This window comes from Lissotriton vulgaris, chromosome 3_1 (genome assembly GCF_964263255.1).
Source record: "Lissotriton vulgaris chromosome 3_1, aLisVul1.2, whole genome shotgun sequence".
In the NCBI taxonomy this organism is placed as follows: domain Eukaryota; kingdom Metazoa; phylum Chordata; class Amphibia; order Caudata; family Salamandridae; genus Lissotriton; species Lissotriton vulgaris.
Genome location: NC_141689.1, coordinates 718,058,652 through 718,082,176, shown reverse-complemented (window position 1 = coordinate 718,082,176; position 23,525 = coordinate 718,058,652). Strand labels below are relative to the sequence as shown.

The 23,525-nt window shown below is 44.2% G+C and overlaps 1 protein-coding gene across 2 annotated transcripts in view; it reads left to right on the top strand.

Moving 5' to 3' along the window:
- The window catches only part of MCC (MCC regulator of Wnt signaling pathway), a 1,280,822-nt gene that overhangs the window by 1,150,624 nt on the left and 106,673 nt on the right, over window positions 1–23,525 (top strand). For both annotated transcript variants that reach the window (XM_086961033.1, XM_086961034.1), the window contains one exon: window positions 7,973–8,207. In XM_086961033.1, coding sequence (XP_086817159.1) covers window positions 7,973–8,207 — 235 coding nt within the window. The remainder of the gene's footprint in view (window positions 1–7,972; window positions 8,208–23,525) is intronic.

Here is a 23,525-nt window from a genome sequence, read left to right as displayed (position 1 = left end):
TTAATGCAGGATTCAAAATCTCTTGTAAATCTAGTCTCGTTCATATATGCATGTGGCTATATTACCTCTTAATTGGGCATCTTTCAACATTAAACCAGCTATTTGGGATTTATCTAGATTTAATCCTAGTTTGCAATACAAGCCCGAAACCAATGATCTGTTCTAGGTTGTTCACGTCTAAGTAGTTTTATGTCGGTGCTCCACTTCCAATCGTCTGTCCTCTTATATACCTGCTCCTAATGTGACCAGTGAAGGTTCTGAACGTTGATTATAACAACTTTTTTGATTATGCACACTTTTGCATATGCCATTCAGGTGATCATAAAAAGAAAACTGGAATTAACAGTTGTGTGTCACACATTGTGGACCAGATGGACATAAACATAAAGAGAATGCTGTACAGTTAGCCAAAAGCAAATCACATGCAAATGTTAACTCCACCAAGCAATCAATCCAGGCCGCTGGGTGCCATGGTTGGCACCTACTTTGTGCTCCAATGGCACATCACCGGCACCATTTCTTCTCGCCTCCACCTGGCCGTTCCTACAAAAAGAAACTTGAGCTGCCTTTCCAAGGCATCCTGAGACCTGGCGTCACAATTTTAATTTCAACAAATTTGATAACTATAAACTATTGTAGAAAGACCCTGCAGTTTCACTACAAAAGCCCTCTTGCGGGAGAACTCCCTGGCTCCCGATCAATCAGCAGACCAATTACGAGGCTTTAGTTGTGATGCACAAAGAGGTTATGTGCATTGTACCCAGGACTGTTTTGATGTGCCCACAAATGTATTAAGAGTTTAATCTCACTACACTGTTTTAATCCTTTATGTTTTTTCTTTATTGTTTAGAGAAAAGCCAGCATCACAGTATGTGAGAATTGTTTCTGTAAATTATGCCTTGAACAGTGCCGGTAGACTACTGCTGGGGGAGCCAAAAATAAGGCCCTAAAGATGCTTCACTGGCTACCAATACCCGAAAGAATCACATTTAAGGCTCTGTGCATAGCTCATAAGGCCTTTTGGGGTATCGGTCCGTCGTATCAACATGCCTCTGATTACCCCCTTCCGCCAGGAAAATGCCTCCGCTCAACTAATTTCCATTGTGCAGTCATACCAAAAATTAGAAGAGTAAGAAGTGGAGGCAGATCTTTTTCCTACAATGTAGCCAGACTCTGGAACACAATGCCCCCTCTCTTCCGTGCTGAATCCCGCTATCTCTCCTTCCGGAAACTTCTCAAGACCTAGCTATTTCAGCAATTAGCTCCATAAACTAAACCCATAACATCTGTTTATTTGCTAGCGCTGGGATGCCTTTGGGTAGCTACGCTCTCTTCAAATACTTAATATTGCGTGTGCACCTGAGCGACGGAGCCGCCTGAGAAGAACTGAGTTGTGTTCAGCACAGAGAGAGATAAGACGGGTGAGCACCACACAGTTCCCTCTAAACTGCGCGCCTGAGAGGGGCGAGGGTCATGGGCGTCCGCAGACATTTTTCCAGGCGGGGGAGTGGGGGGGGGGCAAGTTGTTAACGTCATCATCACCCTCCGACATGATGTGTGCCAGGTGGGGCACTCGAAACACTGAGGCGCAGAACTAGGATAGACTCAATTAAATGCCAGGAATCCAGGACATGTGACTGACCCTGCCACGGGCCAACAAACACCGCCTGTAGGGAAAATGCTAAACCTTCTGACAAGGTGCTATATCTGTCTGCTAGGTGTGCAGACTTCTGGGTCCTCGATCCAACACCAATCAAGGCTGTCTTCAGCACAATTCGATTTTTATCAGAATACTTTAATACAGCCTATGATTAAAGCACCAGATTAAATATACTGTATGCACAGTGTATGTCAGGGAATATTTGCAGCACACATATTTACCAATATTGGCTTCTTGGTGCTAGAATTCATGATAACTTTTATCCAAAGTTAAAGTACAACGTCAAAGTTAGTAATAAATAATGTAGCAATCAAACACACGCTAGTGATTTGACAATGGGTGTTCCCTTTACTAGAATTCCCCGGGCATTGCTAAATTTTACACACATTCAATTAATTTATACAAAATAAAATGTATAGGTCCAAATGTTAGCTATATTTTTTAACCCCTTCGATGCTTGTGACGGAACCATTCCGTCATCAGTCACGGTTGGGCTGTGCTGATGACGGAATGGTTCCGTCACGACCACACCCATTTTCATAGGGGCCCAGCACACCAGGATACTTTCCCTAGCAGCCAAGGTGTTAAAAGAAACTTAGAGTCCCTCTACGTGTAGTCAATGTCAAACTGACATCATGAGCACGTTTAGGGATACAATAATGGGCAGCTCCCTTATGCGGAAGCCCGGCACCGTAAATGTGTGGCACATGCGGCGCCCGCAGCTGCGCCACATCACAGGTCCTGGGATGCTGAGTGTTACACAGTGGTCGAAGTGGGGGAAAAAAGTAGGGGAACAGTGGGCAGAGAATCAGAGGGCGGGAATAACCCAAGGATTGGATCTGTGGGTGGAGCCAGAGGTGTGGCTAGAATGCACAAACATCCCAATTTTTAGTATTTGTTTGGCATTTCACTGCCCAGTTTAATCAACCAATGGATACACATGATTATTTAAGGTTATAATGAGTTATTGACATTAAAATATATTCACAAAGTGGGATATGCTTCTAATCACAGAATGTACCAAATACGATAAAATGTGGAAACGCAAGTCAATTGTCTCCGAGCCATGGAGTTTCTGTCATCAGCACGTCACCCTTTTTCAACAACAGCAGTTCAAACATGAATGGCAAAATATCCTAGTTTGCAAATGTTTTCTCTAAAATTATGGCTCTGCCATATTTGCCTCATAATGCAAGATCTGCTAATTGATCTGAACTAATAAATTGTTTGTAGCTCAAACATATCAAAAGTTAATATAAAATGTGAGTTGTGTTGCTGCGGAGTGGATGGCCTATTGTAAAGGTTGACTGGTCACCTTTCTCACTGCTGCATTTGAATGTTATACTGGTACTAACAAGGCAAAATCTTTCCAGAGACTGTTAGCATGTGTACACACATCAAAATAATGAAATATCTGAAAATATACTGTATTACGCTGCAGCCTTTTTTTAATGCATAATTTAGTCAACACTATGGCATAATGTTGTCATCCTTTGCTGCATAATTAATTCCAGTGGCCCCACAGCAGGCAGCACATGTTAAAAGTGCTTGAGAATGAAGCAGGGAGACTGTGAAGTTTGCAAACTTAGTTTGGTGTGCGTGCAAATCCTGCATTGCCAATCCCTGGTGAATTGCAGCTACTGCTGCTGAAACAAGGCCAATGGAGGTACCTTTGGGTGAGGCAGACTGGCCTCAAGGGCAGGGCCAGCCATAGCACTGGTGGTGTCCTGTGCATTAATGTTTGTTAGTGCCCCCCAATGACCACCTCTGCCATGGATTCCCTCACTACCACCCTTTAACTGTGCCCCCCAAGTCTCCATAACCACTCTCTCTCCGATGCATTTAATTTGATTTACAGCACCACTCATACCATTGTAGGGTGTCAGAGCACTTTACATCACACACATTACACAGAGACAATCAATATGTGTGTAAATCACTGTATAGAAAATGTTACATAAGACTAAGGACTACAAGATGTAGGAGTCACATGACAACCATACTAGTAGCCCGTATAGTTTTATAGTGAATGGTCTGGAGAAACACAATACCTGGAATTTAAAACGTAAAACCATGGTTGGGGGTTCTCCTTAATAATCAGAACTGATTTCTGTCCAAAAGAACACTTTTTGGGACATTAGGATAATCAAAGACTGGGGGACGGGTGGGGGGGCATAACGCTCGAATTTATACCTTGCAGTTTGTATGCAGCTCTTAGATGACAGTTAATAGCTCACTGTTCTAAGTTAGGATTTTAACATATAAACTGCAAGCAACAAAAGCATCTCTGAAAAGCAGTAGATCACTGACCTATTTACATTATGTGCACTTTGTGATCTGCATGGCGCATGCTCTTTGGAGCCGGTACATTAACCCTCTGACCTACCTTTCCATGAGTCAAAACTTCCACTAATTCTGATCTCTCTCTAGGAAGAACATTAATCACCAGAGTCATCATGACATTTTTATTGTTGCCGAAAATTGAAGCCAGGAAGGAGGCAGCAAGTGTTCTTAAAACCATAATATACTTGCAAACATGATGCATTCACCTAAAGTCAGCACCCGGTGCGGTCACACTGGTTGCACCGCCCTAGAGCTGGCCCTTCTCAAGGGTCCTGTGACCTCAGTGGCTATTGTTCTAGGGTGTGCTGCTTCATAGGCCTGCCTGCAAGACTGGAGGTGAACTTCAGTATGGATAGTGGTGGACATGCCTTGAAGGTTAACCTACACTTGTCATGCTAGGGTCCACCTGCTGGTGCGAAGACACCAGGACTTCTAAGGGGTTGCGAAGCCTTCTAAGGTCTAGCATGTGAATGTGCTCTCGCAGGAGAGTGGTCTGGTAGGCTGGTAATTAAGGCTGAACCTGGTTCCCAGTTCCAAATTCAGCAGCTCTGACCATAGTGCCACATCCTCTCCCCCACTGAACACAGTACTGCCCCACTGAGAAAACCCCCCACTGTTTTCAACTACAACCCAATTGTTGCCCGATATAAACACCTGGATGCGCAATTTAAATTACGCACTAGACAAGAGCAATATGCGGCCTACAAAAAAAAGGAACAACATCCTGGAAGAAGCAAACACTTATAGGGAATGCAAAATGTAGCAAACCATGAGAAATGTAAGCAGGAAAACATGGTTACCTTAATGCTTTTACACTCGCTATTCAGAAATCAGTGAGTGCTTTTGCCTGAAAAGTTAAGGACACGACTACAGGGCCCTGAATGGACCCATTTCAATGGCCATTGCTTATATCCTTACAAAACGTAAGCAGTATGGTAAAAAGACCACATCCCTGGACGCAGAGCCGCAGCACACAGTTTGTTTTCCAATCCACACATTTTGGTACCTCCAGGATTGGTGCACTAGTTCCAAGTCCAGGAAAAACAAAGACAAGAAAACAAAAAATAGAGCTTCACTGGCAAACTCTGTAAAAGTGGCGCTAATGTGTTTCAGTGTGAATAAAATCAGTTTGGCCAGTTTGCTACCACTCTGTCTTACTTTATTTAGTTATTTATCTATTTTTCATATTTTTAGCCTTTTATTCCCAATGCTGCACTTTGGAATTAAAATGTCAGAAAAATACTACATTTCCAGCAAAAGCATCTTTCTTTTTTGGATCCATTTCACAGGGAAGCAAATAAAAGAAAGGAGAGGCAAGGGAGTGAGAACACCGTCTTGAAGTCACGGTTTTCATTGGCGTCCGCATGGGGGGCAAGGAGGGTCGCTCCAGGGGGGAGGCAAGCGCCCCCCTTGTCTCCCCCTGCGGACGCCCATGGCGAGGGTACACCTAGGTTTCCCTCTGCACTGAGACTACAATCAGCGTGCACATTCATTACATGCTTCATTGGAGCCTCTGACGGCCCTCTGATGGTATTGAAGCAAGTTGCACTTGTAAAAATTGGTGTTTGTCTTCAGAAATGCTAATAGAGGCTGAAGAGGCAGTCACCAAACCTTTCCCTGCAGCCTGAGTCCTGTGTTCCTGGTCCCTCTGCGCCCCCATACGAAACAACAAGGTGAAATGTGGTGGTTTCCTCACTCGCTCAGATTTTTTTTTGTAGTGCATGCCTGGGCCGACTTTATGCTTTCCTTTGGGAGTGGTGGAATGGAGTGTGTGTAAGGTGTGAGCTCAGTATGCACTGTGCACCAAGTTAGGGGCGATACATTGTTATCAACGCATTTATCACTTCCTAAAAGGTTGCATACTTTTATACTGGTGTGAAAATAATATGTGACTAGCCCCAAACATTGTGGCTTGAGTGCATAAAGGCACTTGGTTTTTGGCATCTTGGTAATCATGGCAGTATCCATGCCCAGCTTCCTATTGCATGTTTCTTGCCAGGTGCGTCTGCATGTGACGGCTTCTCTTGCTAACTGTGCCGCAATCCTGGGTCATTAAAAGAGGGGGTTGTTAGTTGTTTAACAGGGTGTGGTGAATTTGTTTAAAAACAGGTTTTTAGTTTAAAACAAAAAAAATGTCTTCTTCTTTCTGTAGTACTCCTGCCACTGCACTGGTGGCATTCGATTCATGCTCTATGCGTGCCCTTCTTGGCTCTATGTGGCGGTGAGGAGGAGGCCTGAACCACTGAATCATTGTGAAATAACGGGCACATTTTTTGCGTGGAACATGTGGCGTCCTTAAGAACTAGTACCCTATTTCTGTAGTACTGATATATCGCAATTAACCGCGGTATGTACATTACGTTGGGACTCATGGTTTACTTTGAAACCGGTTGTGCAGTTAATGTATGTACCTGTATTTTAATACAAATGTTAAAGGATGACATTTATATCAAGTGTGCTTTGAAAACAAGATTATATTAGAGTTGACCGTGGGGCGCTTCACACAGAGATCGGCAGCGGAGGGAACAGAGCAGCTACCTGAGAGGGAGCTTTAGGATGAGGCCTAGAGAGTCGCACAAGACCAAGGCAAACAGCAGATGAGGTGGAGCAGGGCGCAGAAGCAGCACAAAATACAGCAACGCTTGGCCATCAGCCAGAAAAGCGTTTGGCGCCCGGGACCCCATACCTAGCCACATCGCCCCCGTTGATGAAGCTTCCACATACAGACATTAGGCGCGACTGAACGGACCCGGAAAAGGTAAAAACCCCAGCATGATGAAGTGGCTGAGGCGAAGCAGAGGGGAGGCGCGCTGAACCGCGCCTCAGTGGCATTTGCCAGTAAGTCGACTGGCGCCGAAGGTCTCATGAAGAGCGGATCCACAGGTCCATGGGGAAAGTCGTGAGGGGGTGACACCATGAGTTACCGCACTGGGTGACACCGACCCTAGTGACGCCTCAGCACCCTGGTAATCAAGGGTAATAACCACCAGGGGCGAAGTAGATGTCTAGGGGATGTCATGGTGTAGGCACGGTTTAGGTCTGGGCCAAACCATTGTCTCTGCCATGTCTTTATTAAGTCCTTAAGTGGATCCTCCTGTGTGATGAAGATGTCCCCATCCCTGCTTGTCAATATGGAAGTATTCTAACTACCCAGGCAAAAAACACACAAAGACAAACGCACACACGCATTAATATTCTAAATGGCATATACTCTTCTGTTTCAGGTACCTTTGATTTGCCGGGTAGAAATTTGAAGCCTTTTAACTAACATAACAGCCAAGAATGTCTGCCTACCGGGGACTGTTCTCAACGTTTTATGGTGTATTGGAGAAGTTGATGAATTAAAAACTGGGACTTCTGTGGCACTGATTTGCTCCAGCCTGCCTTGCAAGCGTTTGCATGTGAATGGATGGTGTGAGGATGTGACTGGCCATGCCACTTTGGCATCTGTTGTCTCCTTTTCTTTCTGAGAAGCAAAGAGGTACCATTCAGGGATGCAGCACAGATAATATCCAGCTCTTTCATGTTCTCTGTCCATTTATTCTAAAAAATGTGCATAAGTTTGTCATGGTTCATGCACGTAGCATGTTGAATACACGGGTTGGGGAGACTTGAGGAATACATTGGCAAATCTTTATTTGAAATGAACAGAGCTCTGATTAATCAACTAGCCACAACTTTTCCCAGAGGCGTAGCTAGGCCTTAGGCCGTCTGTGGCGGCCACTGCATTTGCCACCTGCGGCGACCTGATGGAAGAGCGGGGGTCGGGTAAGGGTGTTAATGCCGGTTTCACGGCCGCAGGTAAGAGCAGGGGGAGGGGCGCCTCCACCCCAAAACTCGTGCTGCCTGGAGTGGTCCGCCCCCACTGCCCCCCCAGCTACGCCACTGACTTTTGAACGTTAGCAGACTATGTTAATCTAATAAAATGGGGTACAAGGGTTTACCTTTGTTTCTCTTTCACCTTACCAGCACCACCAGTTCTACAGCGAGTAGCTGTGACACAGAGTTCACCAAAGAGGATGAGCAGCGACTGAAGGACTACATCCAGCAGCTGAAGAATGATCGCGCGGCAGTCAAGCTGACCATGCTGGAGTTAGAGAGCATCCACATTGACCCCCTCAGCTATGATGTCAAACCACGAGGAGACAACCAGAGACTAGATTTAGAAAACGCGGTCTTGATGCAAGAGCTGATGGCAATGAAGGTATGTAAGACTGAATGCATGTGTTGCTCTTCTATTGTCAAACTTGATTTGTGGGACCCTGGTAGGGGTCACTTGCCAAAGGCATATCCAGGTGGCCAAACGGTCGGATGAAAGCATAGAAAATTGGTACCTCATTCGAAGAGTTAGAGGGACCATGTGTACAAGCCCAGCTTCCCTTTGATTTTTAAAAAAAAATTTGTTTTATTAGTATGATGGAGTGCTACTTTTGTCAACAAATCTTCTGCTAGAAAGTGTTTAAAATGTTTTTCAGCCAATTTTAAATGGAAGCTTCTAAAATATACCAATACTTCAAAGCAAGTCATCCTGAACATGCTCCCTGTATACTAACCTCAAGAACAATTTGAAAACAAGCACTGGCAAAGCCAATAGGTCTCACCTAAGTTAGAGCTATTGGCTTTGCGAATGCCTTTTAGCCGTGGTGTACTGCAATGTGGCTGCTGCTCAGCATAGCTAAAAGTTAGTTGTGTGGTGTAGAGTAGAGTGGAATAGAGGAGAGTGGCATAGCAGAAAGAGTAGAATGGCATAGAGTAGCATAGAGTGAGGTTGGAGTGGTGTAGTGTGGAGTGGTGTAGAGTAGAGTGGCATAGAGTAGGGTGGATTAGAGTGGAGTGGAGTGACGTAGAATACATTAGCATAGAGTGGATGGAGTAGAATGGAGTGGAGTAGCATAGAGTAGTACAGGTGTGGTTGTAAGTAACTAAAGTGTCAATAGAGATGGCAATTAGGGTGAAAGCAACATAAAGAAGCTGTATGTCAGTGCTAACAGTAGAAAAGCACATTGCACTGCCAGGAACATTTTTAAACAAAAATAATAGTGGTGCAAAACGACTAGAAAGAACATGTGGGCTTGGTCCATGCTCCAGGGATGAGCTAACACAAGAAAAGAAGAGAAACATTTGGGATCTAAGCAATCAAAAGATTGCAATTGAAAGTGACAGCAAAAACGACTCATGGTATGTTGTGGGTGGGTTGTAAGCACACTGAATTGTAAACAATACGCCTCGCAGTTCAGCAAATGCGCAGTGTTGGAGAGACTTAAAAAATAGACCAAATGGTGCATTTAAAGCAAATTTACACTAAGAAATTGCCCTAAAACTATAGGTTTGACAGAAATAGTCTATAACATTTAGTATATAGTTTGACATGTAAAACAAGAAAAATTCCCTTGGTGATACCTAAAATGGATTTTGTCTAACAGATAATATATTACTATTATCCTGCTCACTTCAATTTACTTCTAGTTGGAACTCACAACCATCATTCACCCTACTTTTTCTGAACCCCTCAGATAAGTAGAACCACAAAGGCACTTACAGTCTATACATTAATCAGAACATAACATTGCCAAGGTGTATATCTCATTCGGTGTTTATTTTTCATAAAAGGTTTTACCTTTTACAAAACATATATTAATAACAGTCAGTGATTGCAATTGCTTTTCCTTTTAATGTTAACCACTGTCAATAACACTTTCATCAATATTAGCATATAGTATCATACATTAAAATACACAATATTATAAAAAATATTTAAAAAAATATTTAAAAAAAAATATGTAAAAAAAACCCAAGGGTTAATACATGTCAGCACGTTTCGGTGGATCTTGCACATTCGCACCACCTTCTTCAGGACAATTAAAACTCAATAATCTTTCAAAAACTCCACTTGTGACCCAGGTTCAGTTTCAGGGTCCCTTATGTTCAGCTTAGCAGTATCCTATATAAAAGTAGGCTGTTCCTGCGGGGAATCTATCATTATCCCTCTCAATCTAGTGACTTTGCAGATTAATCGTGCTGTAATCGATTCTTTCTTGATGTAATGTTCGCATAGGCAGTCGTTTTTCTTATGCCTTATGCTTTAGATACAGAGGAAATCCCTACACTGTATACCTTGCTTCTAGGGGGTACTCCTCCATTGTTGTTAAACTCTTTACTAGGGGACCAGGAGTTCCCACTACACATAGCCTGTGTAATTTCCCTTACTCTCTCCTTTGATTTACAAATAATTGGCAGCGCACAGCTGCGAGAGCTAAACATATTCAAAATAAAACTTTGTTCTCACAACCATGGCCGAAAACCAGGGCCTCTCCTATACTTCTGAGGAGGTTGAGGAGGTCATGAGCGATCTATCTATTTTTGCGGACCCCAGCATTGCCCAGAGCATCTCTGCAACCAAAGACTGGGAAAATCTATCTGAGCTAAAACGGAACAGAATCAGAACGATTCTACATGGGACAATTTTAAAACAATACCTAGACAAAAACATGGCGCCAAAGGGACTATTAGTCTCCAACGCCCCACGAATCTTTTTAGAAGACGAAATCTTCCGAAAAGACTGGGCAGCCATAGCATGGCACTGTACCCATGACTGGATAGTATTAATTTTAAAAACAGCTCTAAGACTATCCGAAAAAATCCAAGTCGAGATACAAATAGCTGAAGGAAACATGAAAACAACAATCACCGGCTTCAAAAAAAAGCTTGATGAATTAAATAAGGAAATGACAGACTACAAAGACAACTTAACCCAACAAAAAGTGCAAAAATTCCAAAAGGACCTGAAACGTTTCACGATGGTGAAAGCATACCCCTACTCAGATCCCGAATATGTACCACCATCCAAAGGGGATGACAACTCAGACGCGTCAAGCAATGCCTCTAGCAATGCATCCAGCAACGCTTCCAACTCCAGTGGAAACTCCAGTAATGGAAGTACAAAAACAAGAGGCAGAGGTCGAGGGAGAGGTAGAAGCAATTGGCAGACATACAATCCGATGCCAATACCGCCCTACCAGGAGATGTACAACCACCCACCTAACTACCCTATGTATGGATGGCAGCCACCGTTCCAGCAACCTTTTTTTCCCCCCAATCCTTACATGCCCCCTTTTTTAAACCGGGGCGGAAGAGGACGAGGAAGGAGGAAAAACACCAATCAGGGCAACCAAGTCCATTGGACAACGGACGACTCGAACACCAACCAGAACAGGAACAAAACACAACAGGCAGGACCGAGCAATCGGAAAACCTAATAGTAAATCTCTCAACCAGACCCCTCAGCAAAGAGGAAGAGTCAGTACTTAACAAAGGGTTGGGTTTTGTACCAACTGCAAACCTGGATAAATTTAAGCTCCACTGCGAATTAGCGGCATTCTTTAGAAAATTGAGACTGAAGGCCTTCTTCGAAAAGAAAACCACTGCAGAAGATAGCCCAGATACCAATGAAACTGGACTAAAGAAAAAATCAACTTTTATGCCACCACCCCACACAGTTCCAGTGGAAATATCCACATTTGAACAAGCGGTGTTTAACGACATTGAAAAAGCGTCCCCAAAGAAACCTTTCGCCAACCTTACAAAACATGAGAGAACTGCACTTGACACCTTGAAAAACTCAGACAGCATCGTCATTAAACCGGCCGATAAAGGCGGAGGGATAGTCATCCTTGACAAACTAGCGTACCAGACAGAGTGTCTCAGACTACTCGGAGACGAAAGGAACTATCGCAGATTACCTCTGGATCCCACAAACGATCTCCGAAGCGAAATCGTTTCACTAGTAGAACACGGAGAAGCGGAAGGCTACATCTCAAAACAGGAGGCCGACTTCTTATGTAAAAGTGACAGTAAGATCCCGTATTTCTATACGCTTCCAAAGATTCATAAGAACATAACACCACCACCAGGCAGACCTATTGTCTCCGGGATCGGCTCACTACTTGAACCTTTATCATGTTTCTGTGATTTCTTCTTTAAAACCATGGTGCAGAAAACAAGCACCTACCTGCAGGATACCAAGAGTGTACTACGACTTTTGGATCAACTTACCATAGATGATGACACCATCTTGGTAAGCTTTGATATTGAGAGCCTTTATACGAGCATTCCGCAGGAAGCAACCTTGGAAGTACTCAAGGAGGCCCTGGACAAAGAAGAATGGACACACAGAACTCCAAAGGAATTTATCTTGGAGTGTGCAAGACTGGCCTTGACACGCAACTATTTCCAGTACGAAGACAAGATCTTTCTCCAAACGGGTGGAACTTCCATGGGCAGTACTTTTGCTCCTAGTGTAGCAGGCCTGTATGTGTATAACTTTGAAGAAAAATTCATTCTCGACCAGCACAACCCCATAGCTCTAATATCTTACTCTGGAGAAGATATATAGACGATGTGCTGACAATCTGGAAAGGAAGTGAGGAGACTCTGACATCATTTTTCAACTGGATTAACACACTAGATGATCACCTGAAATTCACCTGTGTGAAGGACCATCACACCCTGGTCTTCCTAGACCTTACTATAACGAAAGCTGATGGAAAGTTGTCAACAGTCACGCACCACAAACCCACTGCAAAAAACACCTTACTCCGTTTCGAGAGCTTTCATCCAAGACCGTTACGGGAAAATCTACTGTACGGACAATACTTACGGCTGCGCAGAAACTGCAGTGACCTGAATAATTACAAACAACAAGCCCAGGAGCTCACAACCAAGCTGAAAAATCGAGGATACCCGGAGAAGATTTTGAACAAAAGTCAAAAAAGAGCTCGCAACCAACAACGCGAAATTCTCTTGGAGGATCCAGTCAGAAGAGAGGAACAAACCCCTCTAACATGTGTTACTACGTATAACACAATATCTAACGATGTGACAAAAATAATAGGAAAACATTGGGGAATTTTAAACACCGGAAACATGAGATGGGAAAAACCCCTATTTTCCTACAAAAGAGCTAGAAGCATCAGAGATGCAGTGGTTAACACAAGACCAAGAGAAATGACGATGGAAAATGAATCAGTCCTCAATGCCTGGGGATTACCAAAGGTAACTGGCCACTACAAATGTGGCAATTGCAGTGCTTGCCCCTTCACTAAAAATACTAAAACCTTACAACTGGAGCCTAACAAAGTATGGACGATCAGAGGGCACACTAACTGCAATAGTGAAAATGTGGTATATCTACTAACTTGCCCCTGTAACCTACGTTATGTAGGAATGACCAGCAGAAAAATAAAAACACGCCTAGGAGAGCACAGAAGCACCATTAGGTGCAAAAAATCCAACACCAGGCTTACCGAACATTACCTTTCTGTTGGACATAGTCCAGATGAAATCCAATGGACAATCATCGAGCAAGTGAGACCAGGTATAAACCTGAGCCAACGCCTTTTTGAAAAGGAGCAGCGATGGGTCTACAGACTGGCAACGCACATGACCGGTCTGAATGACAATATCCCATGGCACTCTGTAATGGGTTAATTTCCCCCTTTTTGAGACACAATGAAAACTTTTCCTTGCGTTTTGAGGCACAATAATAACATCAGGATTTAGGTGTAGTCCAAGGCACCTATTATATTTCCCTGATCATTGCCACCCCAGAATACCTTATCAATTCCCTCATTTAGCCATGTGGGTCCGTTGTTATGGAGAAAATACTGTCCCAAAATCAAACACCGTTCCAAAACTCCTTAGTTCCTAAACTCCTATGTTCCAAAAATAGCTCTAACTCTGCCTTTTTCGTATTTATTTTGCACTCGCTTTGCAGCTAACCGGTTGCCTTGACAACTACTCGAAACAGAAGCTACTGAAAGCGTCATGTATCACCCGCCCCCGAACCGCGCTCCCATTGGCCCGCGGTACCCCTCTGACGACAGCCACACCCTACCAGGAAGTAGCAATTTGCTTACTTCTGCACGGCGTCTCCATTCCGGCTGACTCCACGGGGCAGGACCGAGAGGAAACCAAGTAGGTTTGAAAACAAGACGAGCAGAAGCCGCAAGTAAGTGGAATCGAAGCACGACGCTGTCGCGCTTCTCTGCCCGAAACGCCTCTAACACGAGGCACGATCCTAACGGTGTTTTTTACTTATTTACATGGTTCCAGGCGACGGACACTTGCCGTCTTGGAACTCCCGCTGCCCATGAAGCAATACTCTAACGCTTCACGTGTAAGCAACGCTAGTACTAATTGCATAGTACAATCTATATAAACGCATGCGGCACCTCCAAAGCACTGCCGTATATTGGACGCGCACTTATAGGTATGCCTCGGCATGTTGTGTGTCTGCTGCGTGAATGGTTGTGATCGCTCTCCCCCTGCCTCCCCTCCCCCACAGTATGTTTACCACCAGCATACGATACAGATCGTTTAGCACAGAACCAGTTGATGAACAAAACAGTCTAGCCCAACACGTCACAAACGCGGTAAAATACTGCCTGGGCACAACTGTCTTTTATCAGAGACAGACCACTGGTACGACCTGAACCTTAGGTTTTTCTACCACTACAGCTCTGGTGAATCCACTAAGCTCACCTATTCACTAAGTGTGTACCTTTGTATTGTCTTACCCGGTACAACCCAACCCTTTATATGTTTTTTCTTCACAGGTTTTTCCTGATTCAGGATAAAACACCACTTTTTCACAAGACCATAATTTGTGGTCTTTATATTGGACGAGGGCTGGACGCGCCTTAGCGTGTGCGGACCACCCCGTTCAAAAACACGGTCCTGAAGAAAACCAAAAGAATCTTTTTGAAATGGTTGAAACATGTAGACCTAAATTTTAAAACCACACATAGCACACTACGCTATTTTTAGATATACCACACGTTTTGAGACACCACAGCCTTCCTAAGTAGGCACTGGTGCCACACGATAATTTTTAATAGGGACAAATCACTCAAGAATAAAGTCTTTGCAGTGAGTAGCTTTGTCCCTTTTTAACACACTTTTCACAATTTTTTCTCACATATAAAAAAAACAAAGAACCCGCTCCACTGTAACCAGGTGTCGCAGCACACCCCATAGGCATTCGGCTTATGGGGTGGGACCCCGATGATGAAGCATGTCACCAACTAGGTTGGTGAGTGAGGGGTCTTCTCAAAAAGACAATTTATGTCCGGTTCAAGGTTGGGACACTTATTGCTAACCTAAGCCTTATGCTTTAGATACAGAGGAAATCCCTACACTGTATACCATGCATCTAGGGGGTACTCCTCCATTGTTGTTAAACTCTTTACTAGGGGACCAGGAGTTCCCACTACACATAGCCTGTGTAATTTCCCTTACTCTCTCCTTTGATTTACAAAAAAAAAAAAGTCGTTTTTCTTGCCCTTCTTAATTTAGGCAAAGTGGCCCAATACGGTGCTGTTTACTTCACCCCTCTTGTAGGATTTCATCAATTATCCTTTGTTCAGGGTTCTCGCGTGGCCGTATTTCCTCTCTTACTGCCGATATCGGCAGTAGGAGAGGAAATACGGCCACGCGAGAACCCTGAACATTCCATCAAGAAGGAACAGAACCTGGGTCACGAGTGGAGTTTTTTTAAAGATGATTGTGTTTTAATTGTCCTGAAGAAGGTGGTGCGAATGTGCAAGATCCACCGAAACGCGTTGACATGTATTAACCCTTTGGGTTTTTTAAAATATTTTTTATAATATTGTGTATTTTGATGTATGATACTATATGCTAATATTGATGAGTGTTATTGACAGTGGTTAACATTAAAAGGAAAAGCAATTGCAATCACTGACTGTTATTAATGTATGTTTTTTAAAAGGTAAAACTTTTTATGAAAAATAAACACCGAATGAGATATACACCTTGGCAATGTTATGTTTTGATTAATGTATAGACTGTAAGTGCCTTTGTGGTTCTACTTATCTGTGGGGTTCAGAAAAAGTATGGTGAATGATGGTTGTGAGTTCCAACTAGAAGTAAATTGAAGTGAGCAGGATAAAATTAATAGATTATCTGTTAGACAAAATCCATTTTAGGTATCACCAAGGGAATTTTTCTTGTTTTACTTGTGTACTTACCCTGTTCCCTTGGGATCAAAGGGTTACTCTCTTCCTTTTTACATTGTTACTGTTTGACATGGCCTTCAGTCATTTTTCACTCATAAAAAATGGTTTGTGACTTGGTTCCTGACTGACCGTCTTGGAAAGTCATGAGTCAGTCACAGAAAAGGCTAGTGAAAACAGGGAAATGCTTTGTGAATCTTGCATGTAATGTCAGGCGGGAAAAAAAAGCAAAAAATAACCACTCCGATAAATCTTTGTGGATTGGGCAAAAGAGGGACTGCACTTACTTGGCTGGAGCTGGGCTGTTGGTTAGTTTCTGAGTGTGTTTGTCACATTATGTAGACATTTGACTGACTGGGTGGACTGGGAGAATCGAAAGAGCTGACGCGTGAAGAACCATTGATTTGACATTATATGCTGTATCAAATGCGTAACAGGTATTGGGTTAAAGTGATGGGGCTTTGTAGTCACTCACTGTGAAGGGCAAAAAAGAATGAATAATGGTGAATGAATCTTAACCAATGCATACAAAAAGTAGCAACAAATTGTGGGATTAGAGGCTTTTCATGCATTTAGATCCCAATGGTTATATGAAATAAATGCTGCTTAAATTTCCAGAAACGTGTATCTCAAAGAATAATACTTTGGGAAAGAAGCTGGGGTGGATGGTCTTTGTAAAGACACAAAGAGGCGCGCTTGAAGACAATTGAAGTACAGGAAATAACTATAGAGACCTGTACATTTAATCTTACATGGAGTCGTACAAAATACATTAAGCGTACTCTGCGTGCTGCTGCAAAAAAGAAATTAAATTCAAATCCTGGGTCATGAATTGTGCCTCAGGAGAAACAAAGCTAATATTCAACAGTAGGCAACGTCGACATTGAATCTGAATCTATGCACCGCGACTGATACCCACCTCGGGCATCCTGGTGCCAGGAGATTACAAAGGGCAAGGGAAGTTTACAGTACGTAAACAGACAAGGCAGGCTTTGATTTTCTTACGGAAGTGCAGATAGTTTGAGCGTATGCTTAAAAGAAAGGTTGTTCCAATATTTAGCTGTAAAATATGAGAAGGAACTCCCCCTTGACCAACTTTTTTTAAAGGGATGTACTCTCCTCAGATGAGCAGTAGAGGAGCGAAGTAACGCTAAGAAACATAAACTACAATTCGTTACTGAATGAAGAAAGGGCCTCTGCCTTAACCCCTTCTCTGCGGCGGCAATGCAGCCGCAGCGCTGGGGGGGGGGGGGCCGAGCGGCACTCGCATGCTCGTGACGGAGCCGCTCCGTCACGAGCCGCGGTTGTGCTGTGCTCATGACGGAGTGGTTCCGTCATGGCCCCGCCCGCCCAATAGAACGCGCCGCGCAGGCGCGAAATCAGCGCCGCACAGGCGCGGCGGCAGGGCCATGACGGAACCGCTCCGTCATGAGCACAGCTCAGCCGATGCTCATGACGGAGCGGCTCCGTCATGAGCATGGGAGGGGTTAAAGGGCATTATGGGAAAAGCAGAGTGCCTTGAATTGAGATTGTTTGGCTATCTGAAGCCAACAAAGTGCACAAAGATGACAGGAGGTGGAGGAGTGGGGACGAAGGCCCTATAAAAGGTTGATTAAATCTTTGTATTCACACATTCTCTTGCCTACATCTAGTGGCAAGCAAGGAAAAAGCCCATGATAGCTCATTGACCCACTCACACTTCCCTACCAACACAACAAAGCCTCCCCCCAAAACTACTGCCACACCTCCATAAGCATGAACCACTCTTTAGATAGCCAACCAGTATGAGTCTGTGTATCCCTATATTAAGAGGCTTCCTACAGTGCTCCCTGTTCCACCAGATTTCCATGAGATTCCCAAAGCGTCTGTAACAAATGACCAGCGGCTAGTGGCATTTGAAAGTGGTGAGGCATAATTTTGACTGATTGGTTAGATTGTCTATGAGGTAGCCAAGTCAAGTTTATTTAAATGCATATTTAATTAAAACCATAGCAAGTTAAAAAAAACATTTTTAAGACCAAGATTAAATAGATATACCTTGCATAGTAATTTAAATTGTACAAGGAGGAAATCATATAGTAACGCTAGAGTTAAAATGTGTGCAGTAGGTAAAATAGGTTTGTGTCCAAGCTGGTGATCCCCGAGTTCTTGAGTATCAGAGGAGCAGTGCCAAAGCCGTAACTCTTCTGCATATCGGGTCTATTAGGAGCCGCATATGGTGGACTAGCTGCGAGAGAAGAGCTTTCCTTTCTAAAGGGAACATTTCTAAAAAGCAGGATAACATTTTTAAATTAAAAGATGCAGTTTCTTGTTGCAGAGGGTGCTACAGGAGCAGTGTCTGTGCTAGAACTTGGTCGTTCGCTTTCTGCCAGTGTCAAACCCCTTACTAACTTTCAGTATAACTGAGGGTCCTCGGATTTGAAGCAAGCTATCACGACCTGTCTCCCTCCACCTGTGGATCCCACAAGAATTGAAATGGGATTTAGGCAGGCGAGACCTCTCTGAGAGGAGCAGTGCATCCTCCGGGGCTTCTCAGTCAGGCTGCAGAGGGGACAGGCGAGTTAACCATTCATCCTGACACGCACTGTGCTTCCTATGGGGCCCATAGGGCTGGCTGGGCTTGGTGTGGGTGACATGGAGTGAGCCTGGTTCACCAGTGGCCCTGTCAGGCACTGTGCATCCACTGGGGTCCTGAGTGAGGGATGGGGACTGGCAGGGGAGCTCCGGGATGCATCGGAAGCGGCATTGACCTGGGAGCATTCACCCTCCCATCACCACACACATGTCCCGTGGCCTGTCCTGACTCTGAGGACAGGAGCGCCCCCTGATTGTCTCTGGGCCTTTCATACCTCTCTGACTGGTTCCGATGGACCTGATGGTCTCATTTAACGTCAATACACTTTCTCATCAGGCTTCACAGGCTGTCCTTGCTGAGATGAGTACCCGCTGCTCACGGCCTCGGCAGGGCGGATTTAGCATTTCATCCAGCTTGTTGTGTTGGTAACAGTATGTATTATCAAGACGCCTAGTGATAGTTTAGCTTCTACAGTGTTCCATATACACAGTCATTTGTAATATTGTTGATAAATTACTAATATTATCTTGTTAGTATAAGTAGTAGTCATATTTTTTCGCAATATTATATAGTGAGAACTGGACCCAAAGGTACTGGAGCACTTTACGTGAGCACCAGTTAGATTAAATCAAACAAAAGAGAGGGGGGGGGACCAGGAGCTTGTTTAGGTCCAGTGTCCGTGATCTGAATTCTAATGTTATAACCAAGTAGGGGGGGGAGGGGGTCACTGTTCCATCTGAGTGCGTGCTGTGAATTCATGCCCACACTCAGCCAAGGTAAAGGATAAAGCCGGAGATCCTAAAGAAGGAAGAAAAACCTAGGTACGGTCTAGGACCCTCTCAAAGTGGAGCAAGGGGGAGGGGGAGGGCACTTATTGTCTCTTGTTGCCCTCACACACCCCGGAGGATGTCATGCCCTGCAAGGCCCTATGGGTCACCCGAAGGGTAGCTTTTTCGGAGATCTTTTAAGAGAACAGCCGTTTGATGAATGCGGGTATGTAGAGAGGGTTCTTCTCTCAGTGATGATCCAAGTGGGGTAGCGGATAAAAATGGCTAGGGGATACGAAAGGGCAGTAATTTCATTAGTGATATATGGGTTCCCCTGTCATACTAAAAAACCCGAAGGTTGTGTGTCACAATATGAGTAATAACGTACCCAGGGTAACATAAAATGTGGTCAGGTCGATATGTTTCGCGCTAGTGTGGTCAGGTTGATTCAATGCGCTTCATCAGGACCAGTGCAGAGATAAATAATAATAATTGTGTAATCTAAAATGTGCAAGTGTAGGTGTAGAGGGTAGCTGGCCCCCTATGCTATGAGGGAGATGCACGCGGTTCTATGCTCCTACTAGAGCGCCGCAGTGACCAGACAATTAGTCTTCTCTCCAGAGACCTAAATACTGTTGGAGCATTACTCCATGGGTGGCGGCATAGGTATCACCGTCGACTCACGGTGGTTCTGTAGAAGAAGAGGTGCTGCTCAGCACCTACCCACCAAGGTGAGTTCTGCAGGGCTGTGATGTTGGCTGTGATGTTGGCTGTGATGTCGGCTCCTCTCAGGTATGTCACCCAGTTGAGCCACCCCTTGAAGGTGGCTTTGGAGGTGTCCTTCCAATTGGTGAGTACAATTTTGGCTGCTGCTGTTAGCAGGAAGTCTATGAGGTCTCTGTCCTGTTGTGTGTCAAGATCAGTTGTTATAAATGCAGTGGTGAGTGTGGCAAACTCTTCTTTCCAAGTTCAATTAAGAACTAGCCCATAGCATTGGAGAGTATCCAACCTGACTTGAGTAGAAGTACAGCCTGACGCACTACAGCATTTCTGGAAGGAGGAAGTGTGCCAGGCTGTACTTCTACTCAAGTCAGGGTGGATACTCTCCACTGCTATGGGCTAGTTCTCAATTGAACTTACAAGTCTAATACACTTGGGTATTAGTAGCATGTGAGTTTTCCAGTATCAAAGCGGCGTTTCTGAAAGGAGGAAGTGTGCCAGGCTGTACTTCTACTCTAGTCAGGGTGGATACTCTCCACTGCTATGGGCTAGTTCTTTTGAGCTTACAAGTCTAATACACTTGGGTATCAGTAACATGTGAGTTTTCCAGTTTCTTGTGGGTATGGACCTTCTGGTCACATGTGAGTAGGGGGTTGCTGTCAGGGGTGGGGGGAGAGTAGTACAGCAGTATGAGGGATATCTGGTACAGTATACGGAGAACAATATTGTGCATGGGACATGTACGGACATCTGTGTTCTGATCATCCGTTGACAATATGGGTAGTGTAGATAGATACCTATGCATGATATACTTGTGTAATGAATGATGCCGACTGTTTGGGCAATGCTGGGAGCGGGGCGGGTTGGTTGGGGTTCATTGGGTGAAAATTGTTCATTGGTGTATAATTGGCTGGAGTTACTGGTCTCCTGTTCTCCTTTATTGGTGTAGTGTGTTGAAAATGCCAGTAAAAACATTTCTTAAAAAACAAAAAAAACAATCATGTATAACCAAATGAAGCAAGTGTATGTTTGCAAAAGGGTGGCTGTTAATGTGCTCATGGCACATGCTAATGTTTTTTTTTTCCACTGCGGGAGAAATGGTTCAATGTGGAGGTACCCCTTGCCTCACACTCCACAAATTCTGAGGGGGTGGAGGGGTTGACTCTCTTTTCCAACTCTGCAAACGTTTTTCTTATACTTGACATGAGTAAATTTACAACTGATTTCATGAGACGTTTTGTGAATATCTCCAAAGCTGTAATATTGTGAGTGTTCACATCTTTTCGCAGGTGTCTACATCCCAAAAGATCTGCAATCCGTCACTGTCAGATTTGCTGACACTTAAAAGTATGCCATGCTAGTTTAACTTTGCGTGAAGATGTCCAGTTATGCCTGAGAACAAGTTTTGTCAGACATAAACAGGATTTTGCACTCCCAAATGATGAAGATTGCACACATTCGTACTATTGAGGTGTGCAGATAGTTGTGTGAATTTTAGCTGAATCGTAAAAAAACACCCCCCAGATGCCTCTGCCATCACCACTCCTTCCACAAACGCTCCCCCGGCCCCCGCTCACTGTCATTGGCCTAGTAATTGTTCTCTGAAATAGAGAGCTTGGCGAGGGTTTCTCACTGCGCTGATCTGTTTCTCCCTATGGGATTAGTAGGAAACTGTGTTCTGGATCTATAAGGGTTTTACTCTGATTAGTGGGGAACCAGGAGAATCAATCACAATCACAAATGAAAAGTCTGCGACCAAGTGAGTTAGGAGCGGTCGATTGATGGCACGCACTCCATCACCAGGAGTAATGCGTCTAGCGATGAAACCAGCCTCGTCGCCAGCGTGTATGCCTCGCTTTAGAAAAGACATCTTCGATGACGGGGGCACAATGGCACATGATGTGCTGTCATTTACTGCATTGGCGGCTTATTCTGAGCCCACATTGATAGCACAATTCAGGAAGTATGTATGGAAAAATGCATGCAAAGATATTTTGTAAATTCCCATGTATAATGCAAACGTAGTTAGGAGATATAATTGAAAACAATAAAACCTCAAAATCAATGATTTTTAATAATAAATCTTTAGTTATAGTGGAGATCGCTGGTCAGCAGAAAGGCGTTTTTCTAAAGCTAATAACTGGACCTTTTTAATGAGTCTGTACATAGTTTTCCAAAAATATGTATACCAGAGGCGTAACACAAGTCGGTGTGGTGCCAAGGGGCCTCCACGGCGCAGCGGGCCTCCACCCTGCAAGGCAGGTCCCATTCAACCCAAGATCTGCATTTGTGTAAGGTAGGGAGTCTCAGGGGCCGGCCCTTCACCAGATTCCGCAGGGTGCCTATCAGTAGTTATGCCACTAATGTATACATACACTTAAATCTTATACTTTAAAGTTTATCTATGTGCGTGTTTTTTCATGCATACAATACACTGAGCTAATATAATTACACTTTCAATTTACCAATACAATTGCAGTTCTACCATATCTTTTCAGCACTTGCAAACAAAAGTTTATACTACATTAAGGAGGTCTGCCCAGAGCCCTTACCAGCATCTCCTGGTACAAACGTACGGACTGCTGATCACTGTTACGTTACAGACTTATACGACCCACATGATTCCTTCTTATTATTATGCGCACTGTTGCCTTAACAATTGCTAGGCCACCCCTAGCTGGTCTCTGTTGGGCTACTTTTACTACATGGTCTGAGTGGATGCAGCTAGTCCTGTGGGTTTGACCATTTGTACCTCTGCTGTCTCTCTGGAGTGACTATACCTTCAATGGGACCAACACAGATGAAGGACTGATTTATGCATAAGCACCCGGCCTTAGATGTTACCATTGTCTATATTGTGCCTTCGCTTCCGTGTTCTCTGAGATCCCAAAAGCTTGAAGGATTCTCCTTAATGCCAGTGTATCATCTGTGTCTGTTCAATGAAATAAAACGACTCTGTCCACTGTCTTAGGTCTGCACCAGCACTCAGAACCACATCCGTTGCAGGAGATTGCTCCAGGTAGTGAGTACCCGTGACCCACCAACCCAGGGACGGATGTGTGGGGCTGCTGCTGACATTCTTCCTTCAGTGATTGACTGACCAGCAGCAGTTATTCTGTGGTCCAGTGAGGCTGCCGTTGCATTTCCAGTTAGGCAGTGACGTAGCAAGGGTGCCATGGGCCCTAAGCAAGCAAGGAAATTGCAACCCATTCCCCCATATCTTGGTTTTGAGATAAAAAAACAAAACGCGGACTAATTGGAGTACAGTGGGCCCTTAACCCACCTGAATCCCAGTATCACTCCACCTGCAGCACTGGATGAAAACTGTCTTCCTAGGAGAGCAGGGTAGAGAGGTGATCTGTGTTTTGTAGTTTGTCTGTATTCTGTTGTGGGTGAAATCTATGAATCTTAAAAAAACTGTATTCGACTGC